Genomic DNA, 22,785 nt, shown 5'->3' with positions numbered 1-22,785 from the left:
GCAGGGCTGATTTTCTCAGTAGCACTAAGCTGGGGTCTGGAAAGCCTCTCCACCCCACCCCCGGAAGGAAGTGCGCCTATGGGGGTGATGGTGGTGGGCAGCCGTCGCCCCACAAACCTTGAAGGTGGGAGTGGGTCTCTGGCTAGTACAGTGGGGGAGGGCTGTCTTCTGTTGCCCCCCCTCCCCAAAGGATCACAAAAGCGACTGCAAAGGCCTTGGAGAGTGGGACCTGGGGTGAAGCAGTTTCTTTATTTCGCAGCTTCTCTGCTGGGGTGGGGGGGAACCATACTCTCACACTTCCACTCAGAGACACACAAACAGGGCAGCAAACCTTATGTACAGACTGTCATATAAATATTTCCAATGTACACTTTATACACAAGTGACTTGAAACGGGGCTGGGGGGGGAGCCGAGAGCCAGCATCGTAACAGCCCCCATTCTGTCCCCCCCCCCAGTCCTCACATCAGGCTGAGGAACTGCAGCAGGTCCTGGGAGAAGCAGAGTGGGAAGTTGACCCCCGGGTGGGGGTGGGAGGAGGGATAGGGGGAGACAAAGGGTCTCCTTCTCAGCACCCCCAGTGGAGTCCAAGTGCCCTTTCTCTTGTGGGGGGGTGAGTAACCCATCCCTTTCAAGAAGCTCTAGTCTCTCTGGGCCCCCAAAGCATGGCGAGGGATCCGCAGGGTGGGGGGAAGGGAGGACGACTGCTGTGGTCTGCCTGTTGAGAGCCATGGATCGGGGACCCGCTGACATCTCAGGGACTTGGGCCCCGCACGAGGCAGCCCGGCTCGGAGAGCGGCGTGCCAGAGGCGTTGTTGTTGAGGTTCCGGCGTGGAAGGCTTGGGGTGAGGCTGCCCACGGGGGCCTCGCCAGGGCAGCCGTGCTGCAGCAGCATCTCCACGCACTCCTGGCTGCCAGCGCGGCGCGCGTAGCCAAGTGGTGTCAGGCCGCGGGCGTCCCGGCTCTTCACATCCACGCCGTACTGTAGGGATGAGAACAAAGCTCGGAGGAGGTCCTTCCGGTGTGTGTGTGTGTGTGCGCCACGGAACACTTTTGCAGGCAGGGAATGGGAAGGAGAGGGACAGGGAGGGGGATCTCCTTACCCAAATGAGCAACTGGGTGAAGACCACGTTGGCCATGGCGCAGGACAGGTGCAGTGCTGTCCGCCCATCTCCATCACCATAGGTCTCGTTCACCTCCTCCTTGGAGCCGTGGGCCAAGAGCAGAACCACTGTCCGCAGGTCATCCTCCACCACTGCCCGCAGCAACTGCTGGCCGAGGGGCACGTCTGAGTGGGGCAGCGGTGCCAGGAAGATCTTCTGCTCGTACTTGGCACGGATCCAGCGTTCCTTCTCTTCCCTGTAGAGAGACGGGCCAAGGAGGGGGCACATCAGGGGGGGCCTTGGGGAGGCGTCCCGAACCCGCCCTCCTGCCCTCCCTCGGAGACAGCCTGCTATCTAGAGTCCCCACCTGGAAAGGCTGGGACAGAGGAGACAGGCACCACGGCAGTATCGTGGCTGCCATCTCCCGCACACAAAGGTGGGGGGACGATCGATGCTGCCGGCACCCCGCTATCTGTCTCCTATTCTATCCATCTGTATCTGCTCAGCTGCTCTCCACTGAGCATGCTCAGCTCCCCTGCCCCGTCCCCTGACCCCCAAAGCCAGCGCTGATAAGCCCCCACCCATCAGAAAGGCCTCTTGTCTGGATGTCCGGATGAGTGAGTGACAGGCCTACCCAGACAAGGCAGAAGTCCTCCCTTGAGCCACCCAGCTGGGGCCCGGCTTAACCCTTTGCCTCCCCATTCTGAGCAGCCCCCGCTGATGCTTCCCCCACCCCACGCAAAGGGCCAGAGCCGGTGTGTATGTGTGTATGTATGTCATCCATGGACTCAGAGCAAAAGAATGCCCTCCCATCGCATCATCCACAGGTGGCCAGAAGAAGGGAGTGAGCAGGACCGGGTGCCTTTCTAGCCCATTCCTGGGGTGCCCGCTGTCTCTGCCACCAGAAACAGCCCAGGATGGCAGCCCAAGGGGCAGCAGGAACAGCCCCCCTCCCCACTCTGATGGCCATCTTTGGGAGCATCAGCTGAAAACAGTTCTGAAAGGACAGCCAAGGGATGGATGGGCACAGCTGGGGGAGAAGACTTGCCCGCCACCTCTAAAGTCAGCACTGCCCAAATGCACCACTGAAGTTACCCGGAGGAAAATTCTCTGTGCCCCCCTCCCCCCCCCCATGAAGAAGAGCCCCCTCCCCCACCTGAGTCTAGAGCCGGTGGGAAGCAGGTAGAAAAAGGCTCTCGTCCCTTTCTCTCTGCTTCCTCCCCACAGCCAGGACTTTTTGGCAACTGAACTGGGCATTCTGGGGAGGGTGGGGTGGGGGCTGCCCAGGTGGGGCCCAGGCTTAGAGCTGCCATCCCGGTTTCAGGAGCAAATATTGCCTCTCAAAAGACCAAAAACGGGGGAGGAGTTCACCTGCTGCTCCTGATAGGAAAACCAAGACTAAAAAGTGGAGTAACCACGAGCCCCCCAGCTCCCCCCAAGGCTCTCCTGCTGGCCTTGACCTACCTGCTCCTTTCTCAAGGGAATCAGTTGCCAAATGGTGAGAAACCCCCCAAATTTACCAACATACCCATGATTTCCACCACTGTGCTTCCAACAATCATAAGATTCCATTTTGAGGGTCGTCCTCAGAGTTACAAGTTTGTTTAGGGACCATTCAGTGGAAAAAGCAACATGAATTATTTACACTTAACGACCCTTGTGGCCTCCCTGTGGGTCACGGAATCCAATTTCCGACACCAGGCAAGTGGCTCCTGTTGATGATGGTCACCATGTCCCCGGGGGGGGGGGGGGGTGTCCCCATTTTGTGACTTTCCGGCGAGCAAAGATAGGCTCGCTTAACGACCGCGTGATTAAATTGACAGCTGCAGGGATTGGCTTAACAACAAATCTCGTGACTAGGAGGGCACCCGTGATTCGTTGTAAATGTGAGGACTGGGGGCAAAGTTTCAACGCTGCTTCTGTACTTCAAATCCTGTTGAGACGCCCTCCAGTGTGTGGGGGGGGTGTATGTGTGTGTGTGTGTCTTTTCCCCTTCTTTTGGGAAATGGCCCCTTTCGGAGGCTACGAGTCTGTCTGCGGGAGTCTCCCAATCAAGCCCCTCCTCCCCAGAGGAAGTCCCCCTTCCCTATGTCCCTTCCCGTGATTTCCCGTATAACTCCGAGGAAGTCGTGAGCTTCACCATCCAACCTTCCTCTCTGATCCTCTGTCCGGGGAGGAGGGTTAAGAGACCCCCAGAATTCACATGACTCATACTTTCTGCCACACATCACGTTTTATCACTTTCTATTTTCACTAATAATTCATTTTAATCATCCACCCATACTTGACTTTATGCTGCTAAGGGAGAAATTTCTGAAATGGCTTTTTACTTCACCTTTTTTGCCGTGGTCACTAAGCGGATTCCTGCAGTTCTTCAACTGGTTCCCCTGGTTGTTGTTAAGTGAGTTGGGATTCCCCCCCTTGACTTTTGCTTGTCAGGTCGCAAAGGATGAATCGTAGGGCCGTGGCACGATGCCACGGTCATTGTAAGTAGGAACCACTTGCCAAGCGGCCGAATGTAAATCACATGACCACGGGGGGGAAGGCTTTCAACAGTTGTTAAGTGTGAAAAATGGTCATAAGTCCGTGTTTTCAGCGTAGTTGTAACTTTGGTCACTAAACGAACTGTCGTTAAAGGGAGGACTGCCTGGATACAGTATCCTGGCAAACCTCTTTTCACTCGCTGTGTTTGTTCAAGGACCATATGGCTTTCCACCTGCAGTCTAAGTTTCTTGTCCAGCTGTCCTTCTGTCCTGGCCACGTGGCACCCACCTCCGTGCCCCCACACAGGCCTTGCCTTTCTCTGTCCATGGCTCCCCCGAAGTAGCCCTCTGCCCCCTTCCCTAGTCCAGGGAGGGTTGGAAAAGGCAGGAAGCCCACGCACCAGGAAGGCCCGGCTGGGACAGGGAATGGGCACATGGGGGGTGGGGAGATCACCTTCCTTGTGAACCCCTCCTTCAGGCCACAGGTGACAGGCTCTAATGTGACCCACCCCAACAGAACGATTCTGGGCTGGGGGCTTCTTTGGAGAAAGCCAGAAGAGAGCCAGCAACTGATCCGGCTGGATGGCTTCAAAGCAGCCGCCACCCTTCCTACCAAAAAACCTATACACTTTGGGGCTGAGGGTCCCCCACATCATTCCCTGGAGAGATGGGGTCCCCTACATCATTCCATGGGGATCTGGGGGGTCCCCCACATCCTTCCATGATTCCCCTTCTTTGCTCACAGTTCGGGAAGGGGGGCTCAGCCCCCTGCCACCAGCAGAGCCAAGCCCAAGTTTCCTTGAGCACCCAAGGTCGCTGGCATCGGTCATGGGAGGGTGGGTAGGGGAAGAGATTCCTGCCTACCCACCCCTCAACCGGAGGGGGGGTAATGCTGGGGAAGAGACCCCTTCTGAAAAGGCAGGGAAGGGTGCCACGTCCGGCCTACCTGCAGCTCTCCGGGCCCGGCTTGGGGTAGTTCTTGGTGGCACCTTCCCAGACCGAGTTGGCTAGGGCGTTCCCGATGGCCGTCATCACCGTCACCAGCTCCAGCGGCCAGTCATCCAGGTCCAGGGAACGGACGCGTGACAGGTGTGTGCCCAGGTGGCGGTGGATGCCGGAGCACTCGATGCAAATGAGCGCCCCCAGGTTCAGGCTGGCCCAGTCAGGATCTGTGCGGGAAGTGGGGCGGGGAGGGTGAGCCCAGCTGCTGAGCCCCCCTCTCCGTTCAGGTCTCCCTCCCGGCGTCCAGAGGCTTACAAGGCAGCCATTCCATTGGTTTCTCCGCAGCCCCCTCCCCATCCATCAATAGCCTTGGTCCCAGGTTGAAGAGGGCAGCATCCCAGACCACCCTGTGATGTTGCCCAGCTGCCCACCGAGTCTGGAAAACCCACCACTGTCATCCCTCCCCCGACTTCACAGCCCCGGAGTCCCTCTGCCCCCTCTTCTGGCTACTCACTGGCCGCATCGCAGTCTACGCAGAAGCCGTTGCCTCGGACGGTGCGGATGGACTGGAGGGCGACCGCATCGCTGTGGCTGCCCAGCCGCGACTAAAAGACAACGGATACCAGACTCTGCCTGCTCTGGGCTGGGAGGGAGCAGGGAGGAGCCCTCCCAGCTGAGCCACCAGGGGGCAGATCGATGGGATTGTGGGGGGCTCCTCTGGTGGATCTGCCCAGCCTGAGAGGCATGTAGCCGGGATCAAAGGGTGGGGCCAACAAGCCCAAAAACAAACATACACAACCAGCTCACCTTGTGCTTGCTGCTCTCGCAGCCCTGCAGGCTGGCCAGGATCTGGCTCTCGATGGCTTGCACCCAGAGCTCCCGTTCCTCGGCCGTGGAGGCCTCAAAGAGCCACGTCTGTCCCGTCAGGGAGACCACAATGAACTCGAAGCTCTCCTCTTGGTCTGTAGACAGGAGGTAGAAGCCTCAGTTTCCCCTGCCGGAGCCTTGAGAGAATGGACTGATGGGATACTTCTTGTAATGTTTCCCCTTCTTCTCCTCTGCCAACCCCTCCTTTGCCCCAGGACAAAAGAATACCTGGGGGGGGGGATTGTGGAGAAGAAAAGGCCAGTCCTTTCCCTCCAGCAGCCCCCACTCTATTGCAAAGACACCTACCCAAAGGGGCTTATCTGAAGGCCCAGAAACGCCTTCCGAAAGGCCCCGAGGCCCGGTGGCACTAAGGCATCGATTTTTAGGCTGGTTTTCAGAATCAACACCATCGTTTCCTGGGTTCACACGTCCCCCTTTCCTGATCGCCATGCTGGGAGAAAGAGTTCATAAGGGAGCCCCAGGAGACTAGAGACCATCAGGCCCAGCTGAAGGGTGCACTGGACGAGTGCCAAGAACGCTGCCGGGCTTTTTGCCGGGGTAGATCCATACACGCCCTTGTCCCTCCGTGGCTGGTCCCACTGATCTCCTCTTCCCTCCTCACCCTTCGGAACTGGCCAAAATCCTTCCCCGGACCCAATTCAGCCCCGTTTGCATACTGGGCAGCCTTGGTCTGTGCCCCCTGCCTCATTGCGACCCCCAGGTCTTTGGGAAAGAGCTTGGGTTGCAGGATGCCGGAGCCTGGGGACAATGGTGGGGTGGAGTGGGGGGCTGCTCGTGCACCAGCAGAGCTTCATTGTGCAGCCCTCCCCGTCCTCTCCCCGGCACACTACATTCCTGGGGGCCCGGGGCAAGCCCCCCCCCATCTCATTAGCTCGGTGACTGACCAACTGAGAAATTAGAGGAACATTTGCGTAATTTGATGGGAGACGGGGAGGGATGGTGGAGCGGAGAGAGGGGCTGGCATGGCTCAGGACTTGGCACCGCCAAGCCACCCCCCCTCCCTCCCCAGGTGGTGTGGATGATGGGGGAGCGGGCAGGCAGGCAGAATCGATGGGCAGAGAGAGGAACAAGGGCCGGGGGCAGCCACGTCAACTGATTATTCCTGGATGGTGCTTCACGGAATGAAAGCCTCTCGAGTGTGGCACTGCCGGCCTAGCTACGGCGGCCATTAACGGGTGTTCACCCGGCGACCTCGTCTCCTACGCTACCACGGCAACGAACCCTCCAAATGAGGAGGAAAATTAGCAAGGGCACTGCCAAGGAAGCAGGAGAGCCAGGCCAACCGGCCCCCGCTGCCCAAGACTGTCAGCTCACGGCACTTCCTGAGGCAGTGCCTACAAGCCATCCTCGCACGCCACCTGGGTGGACTCCACTCCCCTGTGTGTGGTGTGTGTGTATACCTATATGTGCCCTGGCCATGGAGGGGGGGTGTCTGCTGGAGGTCCCACTATCCTGGCCCCTTAGGAGGTGAGAGGAGGCTTAGGGTTGTCCCTCCCCTGGCACAAAAGGCTTTGCCAGGGACTCCGCCAGCCACGGGGAGGAGGGAGGAAGCGGGGGCTGCGTGAGGCAGGGGCCCATTCGTTAACCTCGCTCGGCTGCCGCCTCATTTTGCAGCTCATTAAACCCAATATTCGCAACCTGTATTAGTGCAGCGGGACCCCTGTCCTCCTTCCTTTCCCCCACCCAGCAAGTCGCAGCACTGGGGGGGAGCCATGGGAGACTGGGAGGGTGGGGAGAACAGCAAGAGCCCCCCCCCTGCAGAAGAGAGGGTGATCCATTGGGGAGTGGTGGATGAGAGGGATGAAAAGAGCTGGGAAGCCAGCAGAGGAGGGGGGAGAAGGTGGGGGCAGAGAAGGGAGGTATGGGGGGAAGAGCCAGGTCCCTCCCTCCTCCCTCCCCCGTGACAGAGAGGTCACAGCAGGACAGGATGGAGGAAGGCAGGTGGGCAGGGTGGGTGGGTGGGGGTTGCCCTCTGTCCCCTTCCCTCTCAGACCCCACCGGTCATGGCCCCAGCTTTGAGGGCCCTTTGAGGCTCTTGCAGATGATGCCAGACCCCCCCTCCCCTCCCCAAAACATGCAGGGCCAGGGGCTTGTGAGCTGGCAGGTCGATGCCAACAGCTGAAAAACATGCCTATGGGAAGAGCAGGAGCCTGTGTGTGTGTGTGTGTGTGTGTTGTGATTTATGACCCTTCAAAGCAAAGAAGATTCATGGTGCAGCCCCTCCCCCATCTGATTAGCTCCTAAATGAGAGAAAGTGATGGCAATTCATCCCCAGGCCTCGCCCGCTCTCCTCCCAGGGTGCCAACTTGAGGCTGGGGGCAGCCGGAACAGTCCTTTGCCAGCCCAAAGCCCTGGGCAGCTTCCCACTGACCTGTTGCTGTGAACATGACTCGTTGGGTCAACGGACCTTGAATTGAGGCGTGTGAAGCCAGGAAACGAGGCGCTGCCTTTTGACAAACTGGGTGCTTCCAGAAACCCAAGCGATAGTTGTGCCGTGCTGGGAGCGACCCACAACGCTTATTGGCAACATTTGTGAGCTCTGTCGGTGTCAACCTCCCTCCCTCCCGCCCCCTCCCCAACCTGCATCCAAACCCCAGGGGTGAGCTCAGATGTTGGTGGTACACACCGGTGCCACAGGGCTCAAGAGAATAGGATGCCCGAGGATTTCCCTGGGCCCCCTGCCCTGGAAGCACCAGCTTGTGCCTGGCTCCTCCCACCAGGGGCTGCTCCCCTCCGAGCTCACCTTCAGCTACGGTGCCCGCCCCATCAGGTCGGCCCGTACCCGTGCTCTTTTTCCGACGGTGTTTCTTCCGGTTGGCATGAGGGGAGGGTGGCGGCTCGAGCTTGGGGCTGGCAGTGCTGGAGACGTTGGGGCTAGAAGTGAGGGAGTCGCTGGCACCGTTGGCTGGGGGGGAGGGGAGAGACAGAAAGGGGGGGCAAAGAATCAGGCCCCACCAAAAGGGCTCCCACTGCCAGGCAGGGCCTCGGCAGACCCCTGCCAGGGTGGCGGAGCAACACGTCGCTAGCTGCCATGCGCCAAGCTTACCCTCAATCATACTGTTCCTTACAATTAATAGCAGAATTAGAAACAATCAGGGAGCTGGCTAATTACTGTCAATTAGAGTGCACTAATCAAGCTCGATCATACCCGCACACCCGCACACACACATGCACACACACACACCGCGGCTCTCACCATTAAATGTCAAATTTCATTAGAGACCAGCAACAAAATCAGAACGCTGACATTCACTTCCAGCCGCGGAGAACCAAGTGCCTCCAATCAGCGCTGGGAGGAAGCCGCCCCGCCAGGGCTGATGGAGCCCAGAGCCTCCCTCCCACCCCTGTCTACCCCCACCCAGGGGCAGAGGGGTAAGGAGAAGGGGGAGCCAGCACTGTCCCCCCACCCAGGTGAAGTCCATGTGCTCAAAAGCTGGGGAGGGGGCATCAGACCCTCCAGCATGGCAGTGATGGGTGTGGGTCAACCCCGCCAGAGGCTCCTGGCAGACCCCTCCCCGCTCCAAGCACCCAGGAACAGGCACAGGGGCCCGATCCCACCCCCAAGGTCCTGGCAATGGGAACCCCGATGCGGGCAGGCCCAAGGACAGCAGTGTGTTTGTGTGTGAGACGGAGCCTCATGGGCAACCCCCCCCATCACAGATGCCTTTGGTCACGCTGCCTCTCCACCAGCTCCCCAGGAGTTGGCAGGGCTGGAGGGGGGGGTCGAATGCGCAAATGAACTGAGCCCCCCGAAGTGAAGATCGTCCACTGGCCTTTGGGGTCAGGGCAGGAGACTCAGGGCTGAGGGAATCTCCAATGCTCTCCCTATCTTTTGGGAAGGAGGCAAGATGCCCGTCCGTCTGTCCGTCTCCTCCAGAATCCTAACCCCATGTTCAGCAGCCCCCACTGAAGCCTAGGGGTCTTCTATGGGGGAGGGGGGCTCAATTCCCAGCACAGGCACCACATTGGCTCTGGGGCTCTCTCCGGCCACTGCCCGGCTCCTCCTCCCACATCCACTGGCCCGGCTGGCCTCAGAGCAGGGCAGGAGTTTCCAAGACGGCCTCTGCAGGGCAGGGCCGGGCCCTCTGCCCTGGCTGGCTGTCTCCTGCCGCCACCGCCACCGCCCGCTCCTTCGCTCGCTCTGCCCCATCAGCAGTAACAGTCTGATTAATTCGCTTCCAGCAGGGAGCTGATGGGCCAATGATGGAGGCGCTGCGCCAGGCGCGCTGAAATTGATAGTTTTTCACAGTTACAAATGAGGAGCCTCCCCAGCTCCAAATGGCGGCGGCGCAGTCGGACTCCGGTAATGATCATAAAGAGGCTCTCTTTAAACTGCGAAAGCCCCTGGGAGGGGGGGGGCGGGGGCGGCTGCCGCGCTAATGAGAACGACAAGGGGGCGAAGAGGCATTGCGGAAAGGCGGCTTCGCTCTTGATGTGCGTTTAACGGCTTTTTTACTGCGCCGGCCGAGCCAGGAAGCACCGAGTGATGGATGCCGCACAGAAGCATTTATTTTCCAATTCGGCAAAGTGGCTACGTTGGGAAATGTATGAATTATTTTAATTCACTCAACTGTCCTGAAACTGGGAAGGCGGGCGAGGCGAGAGGCAATGGCGGCAGGGGCTTCAGCGCGCTCAGCTCAGCCGCCTGCCACTGGAATCCAGTGCCGGGCAGCTGGAGGGGAGGCTGGCCCTGATGCCCTGGGTTTGGAGGGGCACAGCCGACCCCCTGCCCAGGGTCCCAGGCTGGCCCCTGGGGATTCAGAGAAGATCTCTCACACACACCCCAGCAAGCTCCCGGGAACGGGCAGTGGATTGTGCCTGGGGCAGAAGGTGGCGCAAAGAAAAAGGGCATCCTGGGAGCACAGGGCAGCCGAGAGGGCAGCTGAGCTGTCTTCCTACCCAGAGAGCCAGCAGGGGTCCATCCGTGCCCCCACTCCAGCCCCACATAAAGAGAGGGATGGCATCCCAAGGGGTGACAAAGCTGAGGGTTTTCTTCGATTGCGGTAGCTCGAGACAGGCCTCTGTGTAAATCCTTATGTTCCCCATCGCCCAGCTCTCCTCTCCCACGGAGCGCACCACTCACCCGCGCTGGCCGTGCTGCCGGGCATCGAAACTGCTTCACTCCACTGGTCGGCGCTGGAGACCGAGTAGGACCGCTGGTGAATGCCGCTGCCTTCCGGCTTCAGGCTGAAGGCGCCCAGGTTGGTGCCGCTACCCGAGCGCTCCGAGTGCAGGGACGTGCTGCTGGCCGAATGGGGGGCACCTGGGAGGAAGTCGGAGAGACAGTCTAGTGACTGGGCTGCTGCCCTTCCAGCTGCTCCCCGGAGACTGCACTGGCTTAAAGAGGTTTCTTGTCAGCGTCTCCAGGCAAATTGATTGATTGGGGGTTCAATGAGGGCTGCCTCACCCTTCGTCTTTCCCGCTTTGTGCCAGGATGTCGGCAGCTTGACCTTGGGAGCCCACATAGTAGAAATCATGAATTGAGGCCGAACAGGTCCCACAGGGGAGCCATTCGAGGGGGGTTGGGGGGAATTAAGACAGGACTGGGAAGGGTCAGTCGCAACAGGTGGCAGAGGGGTCCAGCAGCCCCATAGCAGGGCGTTCCCCACCTAGACAGGGGTTGCCACAACAGAGGAAAGCCTCCAGCCCCACTGGGGTGGCGAGCGTTTGACTCCTTGGAAGCCAGGAGGCGGCTGCCCCATATGGGCCACGCACCCAAAATGCACGTTGGCACAGCTTTGCTCACAGGGGGTGGGGGCAAACGCCAAACATGGACAGGGGAGTTGCGGCTTAAAGGGAGGATGAGGCACCCCCTCCTCTCCTCTTTTCCCCATCACTTAAGCCTGGCCTATTCGAGAAGGCTCCTTTGAAAACCTCTGGTGGGCCAAGACCCCTGCCCCAATTGGTCTCCTGATAGCATCTGCCTTGGGACAACCAACCTTCTCCTTCTGTGGAGGAGGAGGGGGGGAAGGGCTGCCCCAGCCACTGACCCAGTGGTGGAGACCCTTGCCGAAAGAGGTGTGTATGTGGGGGGGGGGACCCCACTCCAGCCACCTTTCGGTTTCTCACCCCCTCCTCGCCCTTAGCCTGCCTGGTTGCCAGGGCTGCACTGACTTGCTCCGCTGGGCCCCCCCTCCCCATCCAGGTTCAGCGCCACAAAAACATGTGTAAAACCGTGACACCAACTCTGCCTCTAATTAGCCCTTAATTTACAAGACAGGCTCGGAAGGATAATTAGCGGCGCTCAGTTCCATCTCTCTCTCTCTCTCTCTCTCTCTCTCTCTCTCTCTCTGCCGTCCCTGCCAGAAGGCAACCCCACCAGCCACCCCAGACCCAGGAAGGAGACCCCTCTACTGCATTGGGTTGTCCAAGCTTCTCCCCACTCCAAAATCAGGATCCCCCGCTGCTGGCCTTCATCGCCTGAATGGCCTTCTCCCCGGCAACCTGCTTCCAGGCCCATTTTGCTGCCGGGAAAGCGCCTCCTCAAAGCCACTTTCTGGGTGGGATCAAAAGGACCCCAATGTGGCCAGACCCCTGGGGATGAGATGGACCCGGGCCAGCTGAGAAAAGAGAGGGAAGGGCCTAGCGGGGGGGGGGGGAGAAAGGGGAGCAGGCTGGGGAAGGAGACCTGAGGTAGCCCCACCAGAGACCCCATCAGAGCCATGGGGCAAAGCTCCTGGAGCAGGGAAAGTGGGAGAAGACCAGGGCCTGACATGTCCCTTTAGGGAGCGGGGAGAGGTAGCCCCCCTTGTAGCCTTGGCCCTTTTAAGGGGGCAGCAGAAACAGCTCCACTGCCTGAGCCCCAATGGACCCAAAGAGGGTCTGGTTCCTCCATCTCCCAGGCCCTCCAGAGGCCATCAAGAGGGTCTGTCTTTCCGGACTCACTGCCGGAAGAGAGCAGGAAATTGCCACAAATCGGGGGCTTGGAGCCGAGCTGGCGAGCAGGGCAGCCTAAAGGAGGTGCCCACCGAGGGCGAGCCATGCTCCAATCCTTCTGTGGCCCTGCGGCAGGCGAGAATGAGGCCCGAAGGGGCCTCAGGCTGAGAAGGAGAGGCAAAGGAGCCCCCGAGCGCCAGCTGCCGCCTACCAATACTAGAATTCCCACCCCAGCAAGTTCCAAATGGGAATCGTGAAGCATCTCCCAAGGGGCTCTTGCAGAAGGTCATGCTAGATGACCTCTAGGGGTTCCCTGCAAGCCAAATAGCCGAAGGCTTCGCAACATGCCAGGCGCGAGACCTGGCAGAGCCTTCAGCCACAGGCTCCTCCCTGGCAAGAGGACAAGGGGTGGGCTGGCAAGACGCTAAAGACAGAAGCCCATCCCTCCCTCCAGCAGCCAAACCTCAGGCATAGGCCAGTCCTGTCTTCGGCTGGGAAACAAGGGATGAGGGGCTGGGACAGACAAGGGGGGGGAAGCTGCCAGTGGGAAGTGCCCCATAAATTGGGGGACCCTCAAGGCCCCTGTGCTTAGCCGTGGCCACAGCCAAGAGAGCCACAGGAAACTTCCTTCAGCCCATGATGGCAGCTGCAGCCGCATGCCAGGCTGTCTCCAAGGGCAGCCCCATATGTGACAAAAAGCAGCCATCCAGCTGCCAAAAGATGGGAGTGGGGGGGGGGCCCTTGCTGAGAGCTCCTGGTCCAGCCTCTGCCTCTCTTTTGGCAGGAAGGAGGATGGCAGGGGGGGGACTGATAGGTAGGCAGCCAGCTGAGTAGTCTGGCCACCTGGTCCCCCTTCCTCTGAGCCAGTCTGGAAAGGCCCTGAGGAAGATGGGGGGGGACGGGACGTGGACAGGAAGACCCCGGGGCACCGGCAGGGAGAATTTTTTCCCCTCCGTCCTTTTAACACTTCTGCTTCCGAAAACTCCAGCTGGAAAGGGGCTTCCAGATGCTCTCTGGAGGACCCCTAGGTCTAACAGCGGGCGGGGGGGGGCAGTGCAGGCTCCCCAGCCCAGAGGAAAGCATGCTGTACAGCTGGGGAGGAATCCTCCTTGCTGCTCGGAGGCTGGTTCAAAACTGTCACCGGGGGTGGGGGGAACAAGGGCTCAGCAGAGAATGTGGCCGATCAGTTTGGGGTGGGGGGGCTATTCACCAGGGCTGGAACCCCCTCCCTTTGCCTGGGAATGGATGACAGGGAGCCCACCTGCAGGCTCTGAGGGAGGGGAGAGGCAGAAAAGGGCCCAGCCCCAAGGACCAGCCTCCACCCTGTCAGCAGAGCAGAGGAAGGAAGGAAGGAGTGTGAGAGAGAAATAAAAAGAAAGAGAGAAATAAAGAGACAGAGAGAAAGAGAATGAGAGGGATCTGATCAGTGGAAGAAGAAGGAAGGAGTAAGAGAAAAAGAAAGAAAGAGCGAGAGGAAAAGAGAGAGAAATAAAGAGACAGAGAGAGAGAAAGAGAGGGATCTGATCAGTGGAAAAGGAAAGAAACAGAAAAAGAAAGAAAATGAGAGGAAGAGAGAGAGGGAAAAAGAAAGATCTGATCAGTGGAAGAGGAAGGAAAGTGAGAGAGAGAGAGAGGAAGAAAGAGCAAGAGGAAGAGAGAGAGAGAGAGACCCGGGTCCAAGCAAGCCATTGGGGACTGAGAAGAGCTGAAGGCTGCTAACCCTGAGAACCAAAGAGAAATAAGGTTGGTTGGTTGGTTTTCAGTAAAGACGATTTGTTGGCGCCACCTTCTCTCTGCAAGGTTGAGTTTCTCTTATTTTTAAAAAAGGTGAAGAGCTGAGGCCACGGGGAAGGCCAGAGGGGACCCCCCCCACCAACCCTCACCATCCAGGGGATGAGGAAGGTGCGAAGGGGGAAGGGGCTGTGCTGCAGGGGCCAGTGAGCCCTGAGGGGAGGATGTGGCTCGTCTCCAGCTAGGTGGGGGTATCTCATGTCTGGGGCAGGGGGCCCAAACAGCACTGCCCTTGCTGGCTCGGCAGAGCGGGAGCAGTTCCTGTTGCCTTATGGACTGGCAAAGAGAAGGACGAGGTGGGGGGTGTCCTCACGAGCAATTCCCCCCCACCTCCGTGTCGTCGTCGTCCCGCTCCCCAATTTCTGCCCTGCTTCAATGTCATCACCCCCGTCGTGCCGAGCCAAGGCGGCACAGACCGGGGCAGCTTTTGCTTTGTTAATTCTCCCCTCATTACATTTGAAATTCTACAATCAGTGTGCACTGTAATTGTCGAATTTGATGCTAATGATTAATGAATTAAACATGGATCCATCAATTAGTCCTTGGAGAATAATTCTGCATAAAGCAGCGGATAATGTAATTACAGTAACAAAGATAATGAGATGTTAACATCCACGGAGCCCGACGTGACAAGATCACAGCAGGCAGGGCAAAGCCGCCATGGGGGAGCCAAGCGCCCGCTTCTCTCTGCCCCTGCGGCACCAGGGAGGGCGGTTGGTCGAGGTGGGCACAGGCTCAGCCAGGGCAAAGGGCCGAGCTGGCCAAAGACCTTCCTGGGATGGGGGTGGGGGTGGGGGTGGAGAAGCCCTTGACGTCCTCCCCCCAGCCTTGCCAGGGAGCCCACATCCCTAAACTGTGGATAGTGGATAGATCTCATCCTCAAGAGCATCCCATTGCCTGCAGGAGGGTGGTTTGTCGAATGCCTTTTGCCAGCAGCTGGCAAAAAGGCAATCAACAGTGTAGCTGGCCGCTGCAGCTAAACCCCCACAGAGGCAGTCCGGCATGCGCCCTAAAGAACTTAGAACTTGGCTGGCGGAGACACAGGGAGGGGGAAGCAGGGGAAGATGGATAGGGAGGGGAGGTCTATTGCAAGCAAAGCTTTGGGGCAGGGGAAAGGCAGGAAGGGTGAGCTGCCGCCTGGGACCCAAGAGCTCCACGGTTACTCAGACCAGCTAGAGGCCTCGCCACAGGTCCAGCCCTCCGACCCAGGGAGAGTACTCTGGGTCGGGGAAAGAACTCCCCCCTCCCCACAAAAGCATCAGCTGTGTGTGCTATTTCTTCTTCTTCCACAAACTTCCCAACTTCAGAGGGCTTCTTGGATGCTCAGTCGTAATGGGGCTTTAATGCTGGTGATTTGCATTTAATTAGACATGGAAAACCGTTAATAGAGCCGCTTGTCTCCTCCTCCTCCCTCTCCCTCCCCTCCATTGCGCCTCCTGCCTTCCAGATCCCATTAGGGGAAAGCTGGGCTGCTGAAGCAGGAGGAGGAGGAGGAGGAGATGGTGGTCTTGTGGGGTGGAGGGCCCTGCCACCACTGTCCAGCCACCCAATCCAACCAGGAGCCATCTCCTGCCAAACCCTGTCTCAAAGAAAGTCAAAGCTCCCCCTCCTGGTCCCCACAGCCCTGGGCTCTTACTGGATCCGCCGGGGAAGGGCAGGGCGCTCCTCTCCTTGGCCAAGCCGTTGGTCTTGGGGCTGGCACTGGGGGCAGAGGGGGCGGTGGCAGTGGCCGCCCGGGGGAGCCTCTTGCCAGGCACTTTTACCGTAGTCCTCAGCAAATCGATCTCCTTCCCGTGGACATTCTGCATGTAGTCCTGGGGTGGGGGGCAGAGGGGGCAGGAGGGAAGACAGGTTGGATCGGCCTCACCTCGCTTGCTTTCACCTCCTTCCTGCCCCATTTCGGGCTTGGAGGCCTGGGAATATCTCCTCCCCCAGGCCCAAAGCTGATGGGGGGACTGGGAAAACCTGCTGTAGTTCCCCCTTGGTTGGCTTGGTGAGACCCCCGTAGTCGGGGAAGGCCCCACTGCCAGACTCAGGGAGTTTTGCTCCGTCATCTCCACCTGCACCCCCCCAACCATGTTCTCTATCCCTCTTTCTCCCAACTGTCACTTCCATGGAGCAGCAGAGAAGCTGCCCACCCCCACCCCCCACAAGGAACTTCTGCAGTTCTTCCCTTCCGTGCCAGGTGCGTCTCACCCGCCTGCATCCCGCTCGTCCAGCCCCACTGGGGAGGGTTTCCCTGCCTCAGCAGAAGCGTGGTTGTGGCTGGGCGCTCCGGCAAGGCCGCCCGCTGCCACGCGCATGGAGTGCCACCCCTGCCATCCAGCTCGGTCACCAACGTGCCGCATTTACAGCCGTGCCATAAAACAGCAATTTCTTCCCAAGCCGCCTCGCTAATTACGCAGCCAGTTCTCTCATTTCATTTTATTACTGGAATTAACAACGAGTTCAAAGCGTGGAAAGCTATTAAGATGTGTGATTAAGCCACATTCAATTAGCTTCTACAAACAATTTAATTGATGTTGCAGATAGAATTAACAGAAGGTGATTGTGTGAATGGCTCCAGTGGCTGCAGAAGAGGAGGCGCTTCCTGGCACCGGGGTTGCTGCCGCCAACGCCTCTGCGTCTCCTCGGCAGGATGGAGGGCAGAGGTGGCACAAGGCGGGGGACCCCACGTCAGGAGGAAGAGACCTGCTCGGGGGCGTGTGTGTGTGTGTGTGTGTGTGTGTACCCCTCCCTCCTCACCTCAGGTACGGGAAGGGGCAGCAGTGCAGAGAATCTGGAACCGACCATGTTGCCCTCCTGCCCTTTGGGGGCAGAGAGGAAAGTCCTTGGCACAGCCAGGGGTCAGGCATGGGGAAGTCCACCCTTCCCTGCTGCATGCACCCAGTCTGGGCACAAACTGATGGGCAGCATCAGCAAAGCCCTTAGCGAAGTGAGAAAGATGGGGACTCCCCGGCGATTAACATCTGGCGAGGCACAACCTCCCTTGGCAAGTCCTCCCCCACAAAAAAACTCACGTGGAGGCTGGGGTGGTAGGTGAGGACTCCGTTGTCACAGAGGGTCACATATTTCTTCTTCCACTCCTTGTTCAGCGACTTCCCACTGCGTTTCAGGAGCACTCCCTAGGGATGAAGAATACCAGACATCAACAGGACCTCGGCTAGGTCTCGCCTCCCCCGCCGGGCTCTCATCTCCCGGCGGCCCCACACCAGCCCACCTCTGCCCCACAAGAGCTTTGTCAGAGGCAGCATTCCCCCAAAACGAAACCCGTTTCTGTTCTGGGGCACAGGAGATGGGGGTGTGCTCCCAAGAGGTCCCCTCGGTCTTCCAGCAGGAGGCAGCATCCATTCCTGTCCTGTCCATCGCCCCAATCGTGGATCCAAGCCAAGGAGTTGCCTTGGGACTGCAGCTCTGTGGGGTTCACCTTTCTTCTCACCAGTCGGTTGTGCCGAGGCAGCCCCCTCCCCAGGGCAGAGAAAGGCCACTGTCAGAGGGACCCTGATGCTCAGCCCAGACACTTCACGGCGTCCGTGTAGATGCCCCCCACCCCGTTTCCTTTCACCACCACCACCACCCGCCAACAAGAGCTGGCCAAAGCGATGCCAGTGATCTGCCACACCCAGGACTGAAAGGTGTTTGGGAAAAGCAGTGATAGGATCAACCAAGTGAGCATCAAATGCCAAACTTCTGCCTGATCTTCCCTGTGCTGCAAATCAAGATCCCAGGCTGTTCCCCATGCAGATGTCCCAACCAGATCGGACACCCACCCACTGAAAACATGGCTGTAATGGAGTAGATGTGATGGCCCGCTTGGGGATGTGCCAGGACACGGTCCCTCTGGATTGGCTGGAAGGGGGGCTCCTGGCAGAACCTCCAAACGGGACCTCCCGCCAAAGTGGCTGCCAAGGACCAGCACTGCTACAACACTCTCCCCTCCCCCAGCCGGTTGCTGACCTGCAGACTGAGCTTGCAAGAGGCAGGTCCAAATCTCGCCCTTCGTCCCCCTCCACCCTGGAGAAGCAGCCAGAAGAGCTGCTGGCAGGGGCGCTCCAAATGCAACTGGGGGCCTTTTCTCTTGTGCCGCAGAAGCAACCGAGCAGCCTCTTCTGTCATGAGCTCCCCACCTTGTGTGCAAAAGCCCCCTCCCCAAAGAAAAAAATGGGGGGGGGCAGCTTGATCCAGGATGCAATAGATTCCACAGACCCAGCCTTGTGGCTGGGTGGGAAGTCAACAACTATGGGAGGGCGGAGGGGGCCAGGATGGATGGGGGTCCCTTCTGCAAGCCCCCCCCCCCGTAAGGCTGAGCAACCCAACAGTTGCCCAGAGCCCCCTCCTCTCCTCCCTCCCCCTCCCTCAGCAGCATAGCCTTGACTCCCCCCCTGGCAGAGCAGAGGCCTCCCCTCTTCTCCTCCCCACACCCAGCATTGGCGGGAGCGCCCCCACTGCGGAGGCGGCGGCGGCGGCAGCAGCAGCAGCAGCGACAATATCCGGGGTAATGAAGCAGGCAGAGCCAATGGCCCCCCCAGGACCACTTTCCCCCACAAATCTCCCTTCCGCTCACTTTTCGCTAAGAATTTTAACACCAAACTTAATTGTAAAGCCGCGGATTGATTGGAAAATGCAAATGGCAATTTAAATGTAATCTAAGCTCCCAGCACGATCCTGGCTCCCTCCAAGGAGGAACCCCCAGCCCAGCCTGCGCTGGAGCAGATACACGCCAATGCTCCCCCCACCTCGGCAGGACAGGGCCAGAAGTGGCCAGGGGTTTCCCCCCCTCTGCTTGCTGACCCTCATGTCGGGTGGGGCCAACCTCCACAGACACAACTGGCCTTATGCACTGTCCCTGTCCTGTAGCTGGAGACCCCTTTTTGTACTTTTGACTAGAAGGGTGGGGGGCACAGAGACCAAACAGGGGGCCAGTCTGCAAAGCCATAGGCCCTTTTCCTGCAAACTCAATTCACCATGGAGAAAATGATTTTCTCACCCCACCCTGAGACACTACCCAAGTCAGGAAGGAAAGCCTCAACGAACCCCCTGCTGCCTGTGGTGGTGGGGGGAAGCAAGCCCCCTGCCTCTTCTTTCCAGGAAGGGCCCAGGAGAGCCCTTTGTCCAGAGAGGCCCCAACCCTCCCCAGGCTGGAAACCACCACCGTCCCTGGGGGAAAGCAAAGGGTCTCCGAGTGGGCAGTGCTGGGGAGTCCAGGACTGAGCAGATGGGGTTCCCCCCCCCACCCCGTCCCTGGGCAGCGGTTTACCCCATCCCAACATTCATGAAGGCAAAGCAAAGCAGGATGGAGGGCCAGCGATGCCCCTGCCCACAGGGGCGCCCAGTGTGGCTTTTTTCAAGGGCACAGAAGAGGCACGCTGCACAACACACACGGGCACAGACGGGCAACGCAAACACTGCATGGAGAAACAGCAGGGCCCAACAAAGAGACGCTTTTCCCCACTTCTGCTCTTCCTCACCCACCACCCCGCTGGCCCACCTGCCAAGCGCCAGGCCCGCTGCAGAAGGGGGGAGAGAAATGCCAACCTGCTTAATGGGAATGGCCCGCCCGCTGCCAATCGTGTCCGCCTTACTCTCGGGGGGCTTCCGCTCGATATCGGGACCTTTCCGAGACTGGAAGAGAAGGAGAGAGAGGTGAGCGTTAGCCCCCCCGGGGAGAAGGCAGGGTTGGGGGGGGCCAAGAAGCCGGGGCTTCCACCCACCCCACCCACCCAAGCACCCTGGCAGCCCAGCTGACACACTCACGCACACCATCCACACAACACAAGGCCACAGGATGAGGTGGCAGACGAGAGCAGGATGGGATGGGAGCAGGAAAGCAGCGGCAGCAGCAGCAGCAGAGGAAAAGGCGCGGGGAGGGCAGAGGCGGCGGAAGCCAGAAAGAACAGCACCAGCCCTCCTCAGTCCAACCGTTTATTGGGTGAACACAACTGGCACCTTACAAAGTCTGTCGCAGATGTCATGTTACAAAAGAGCATCAACATGAAACAGCTGACTTTACACTGAGAACAGGCGGAGGACGGAGAGAGAGAGAGAGAGAGAGAGAGAGAGAGAGAACTCGAATTTATCACCATCATCTGAATAAATAAATGGATCAATAAATAAAGCTAGGGAATGTACAGTCCGTTGAAGGCGCTCGACACAGTAGAGAGGATTGCGAGAGTCACGGCACAGGGCGCAATTGATACATTCAGAACCACACGATTGGCAGCAGGAGCGGCTTCATTCCTCGGCCGTCCATCGTCCACGCAAGCCCTTCGTCCGTCCATCCGTCCCTCGAGGCAGCCGGCCACTAGCCCTGCCGCTCCGGAGGGGCCCTCCTGTCCCGACCGATGAGCTCAGAAGAAGGCTGAGCCACAGCTTTGCTCAGAAGAGGAAGAAGAGAAGGAGAAGAAGGAGAGGACATGTCCATGCAGGAGGGAAGGAGGAAGGAAAGAGGGAGACGGAGAGCAAGGAGCAGTGGGCGCGAACGGCAGCAAAGCGTCCCTTGGCCCCTCCATTTCCTGGAACTTTCCGGTGGTCCCATCCGTCTTCAGAGGTGCTGCTGCCGCCACCTGGCGTTCCTCCACACGCCCACCAGTTTCAGGTTAAAGTGCAGCGCTCAGAGGCTTTACGGAGGGGGGGGGAGGAGGAGGGGAGAAAGGCTCCTGCGTGTCTCCGGGAAGAGGGGGACCCGAGCGAGCAAGCGGCAGGCAGGTGGGCGGGCAGGCAGCGGGCAGGGCAGGCCACTAATCTGAGATCACTCCCAGTGCCTGCCCCTGATCCGGCCCTGGAGAGCAACGAGAAGGGAGAGAATTGGTACTGAGCGGCCTGAGGGGAGGTAGCCAGGGTGTGGGGTGTGTGGGGGTGGTCTTCTAATTTGGAAGGACTTGGAAAGGCCGTTTGGTGGATGAAAAGGTGGAAACATTGGCGCAGATCTGCAACATCGAGAGAATAGAGAGGTTGGCAGGTTAGAACAGGGACGCGGCCCGACGGTGGAGACCAAGCACGCCGAGCGACCACACCATCGGAAGCAAAGCCATTGAGGGGTGGCAGCGGCGGCAGTAGCAGCAGAAGCAAACAGGCAGCTGAGAAGCAGAAGAGAGTGGGTGTTTGGCTCCCCCTGCTGGCCAGAAACACCCCCCCTCCACTGTTGTCAGTAAAAGAGGAAGCCTTGCAGGGGAAGGGGGGAGAGGAGGATCCAGGAGGGGCAGAATCTAGGGGGCGGATGAAGCAGCTCAGCCTCTAGAAGCAGGAGGAGCCCCAACACTGCCTTGAAGTCCCCTCCCCTTCAGGTCACACTGCTCACTGGCCCAAGATGACAGCAGTTGTGACCAGTCCAGAAGCCACAGGACAGCTTGCCGGCATCTGGGTGTTTGGAGGCAGCCAGCAGACATCCCGGAGAAGCATCAGGCAAGGCAGGGTGCCAGCCACAAGCCATTCTGTGGGGGAGCATGCAGAGCAGACTCCGCTCCCTCTCCCCACCAAGCAGAGCAAGCGCGGCAGCAGCAGAAAGCAGTGGGCACAGGTGGGGCAGAGGAGAGGAGGGAGCTGTGTGCAGGGGGGCACCCATGCAAGGGAGGAAGCCATGAGGGCAGAGCCAAAACAGAGCAGTTTTTTTTTGGGGGGGGTGGAGGAAACGTTCACGCAACAGCGGCCTCCAGGGCTGGCCAAGGGGAGTCAAACGGAGGACGTCTCCTCCCAGCGCCAAAGGGTCTCCTTTCCGACTGCGGGGGAGAGCAGGGCCCTATGGGGGGGGCGTGTCCTCTCTGTGTCCTTTGACCGGGGCCTCTCCTTTCCCTGCACACAGAACTGGCCAGCAAAGGTCCAAGCCGTAACCTTTGGAAACTGAAAGGACCGTCCACCTCATGCCCGGAGCACCCAGTGGGTGGGTCTTCTTCGAAGGGATGCGGGGGGTGGGGGCTTCCTACTGGATCTACTTTTCATGCATCCCCCCCACAAGCGGGGGCATTTGGTCTCACTCCCTGCTAGCAAAAAATGCATTTGTGGGTCCAGAACTCCAAGCCAGCCCTGATGGGGGGGGAAGGGGGCGCAGATATCACTGATTGGGGGTCTTAAGGACTGAAAATCCCAGAGAGGGACATACCCCCGTCCAGTCAGACCCTCTCTGCAAGGCTTCTCTCCCCACCTTTCTTGCCTGGGTAGAGATGGATCCCGTTCTTGCTCTTGGGGCGGGGGCAGCAACCAGGTTGCCTGAGTCCCACAGAGTCCTTCTAACCTCCCCTACAGCACCTACCCCAAAGCTGTACAGTTCAGGAGGGGCTTGGCAATTCACCCCAGCTGGCCTATTCAAGCCCCGTGGCCAAGCCCAGCCCTTCATGAGAGGAGGGCTGCCGAACTCGGGTGCTGCCCCCTCACCTCCCTCTCTCCCAGGCCAGACTGCCCACCCCCGCCCACCCCCAGGACTTACTGTGAAGATGTTGGACCGGCGTTTGGACTGCTTGCGGATGGGGGTGGGGGTGTTGGAGGCCGCGATGGTCTCGATCCGCAGCTCCCGCTGGCTGATGCTGGGCGTGGAGGGCACTGAGGACGAGTAGTCGCTGAAGGCCCCACCCCCATTGGCAGCCTGGGCACAAACGGGCAAGCAGTGAGCCACGGGATCCCCAGCTGGCTGCCCAACCCTGGCCCTGTCTTTTGCCTAAGCAAAACATCTCCCACCCCCACTGTGGCTAAAACCCGTTCCTCTCCTCCCACT

At 59.3% G+C, this 22,785-nt stretch overlaps 1 protein-coding gene across 3 annotated transcripts in view; it reads right to left on the bottom strand.

Annotated features, from left to right (window-relative positions):
* Positions 1-220: 220 nt before the first annotated feature.
* The window catches only part of AGAP3 (ArfGAP with GTPase domain, ankyrin repeat and PH domain 3), a 61,534-nt gene continuing 38,969 nt past the window's right edge, over positions 221-22,785 (bottom strand). Inside the window, exons 7-17 of one of the 3 annotated variants that reach the window (XM_058179311.1) lie at positions 22,501-22,656; positions 19,617-19,703; positions 17,102-17,206; positions 15,718-15,895; positions 10,498-10,677; positions 8,197-8,319; positions 5,334-5,488; positions 5,041-5,131; positions 4,531-4,753; positions 1,102-1,357; positions 221-980 (exon numbers count right to left, since the gene is read on the bottom strand). In XM_058179311.1, coding sequence (XP_058035294.1) covers positions 753-980; positions 1,102-1,357; positions 4,531-4,753; positions 5,041-5,131; positions 5,334-5,488; positions 8,197-8,319; positions 10,498-10,677; positions 15,718-15,895; positions 17,102-17,206; positions 19,617-19,703; positions 22,501-22,656 — 1,782 coding nt within the window. In that variant the 3' untranslated portion in view covers positions 221-752. Of the gene's footprint in view, positions 981-1,101; positions 1,358-4,530; positions 4,754-5,040; positions 5,132-5,333; positions 5,489-8,157; positions 8,320-10,497; positions 10,678-15,717; positions 15,896-17,101; positions 17,207-19,616; positions 19,704-20,872; positions 21,008-22,500; positions 22,657-22,785 lie in introns of those variants that run through there. The other 2 variants (XM_058179309.1, XM_058179312.1) reach the window with 2 other exon arrangements.

This window comes from Ahaetulla prasina, chromosome 4 (assembly GCF_028640845.1).
Source record: "Ahaetulla prasina isolate Xishuangbanna chromosome 4, ASM2864084v1, whole genome shotgun sequence".
Taxonomy (NCBI): domain Eukaryota; kingdom Metazoa; phylum Chordata; class Lepidosauria; order Squamata; family Colubridae; genus Ahaetulla; species Ahaetulla prasina.
This window is presented reverse-complemented; position numbering and strand designations above follow the sequence as displayed.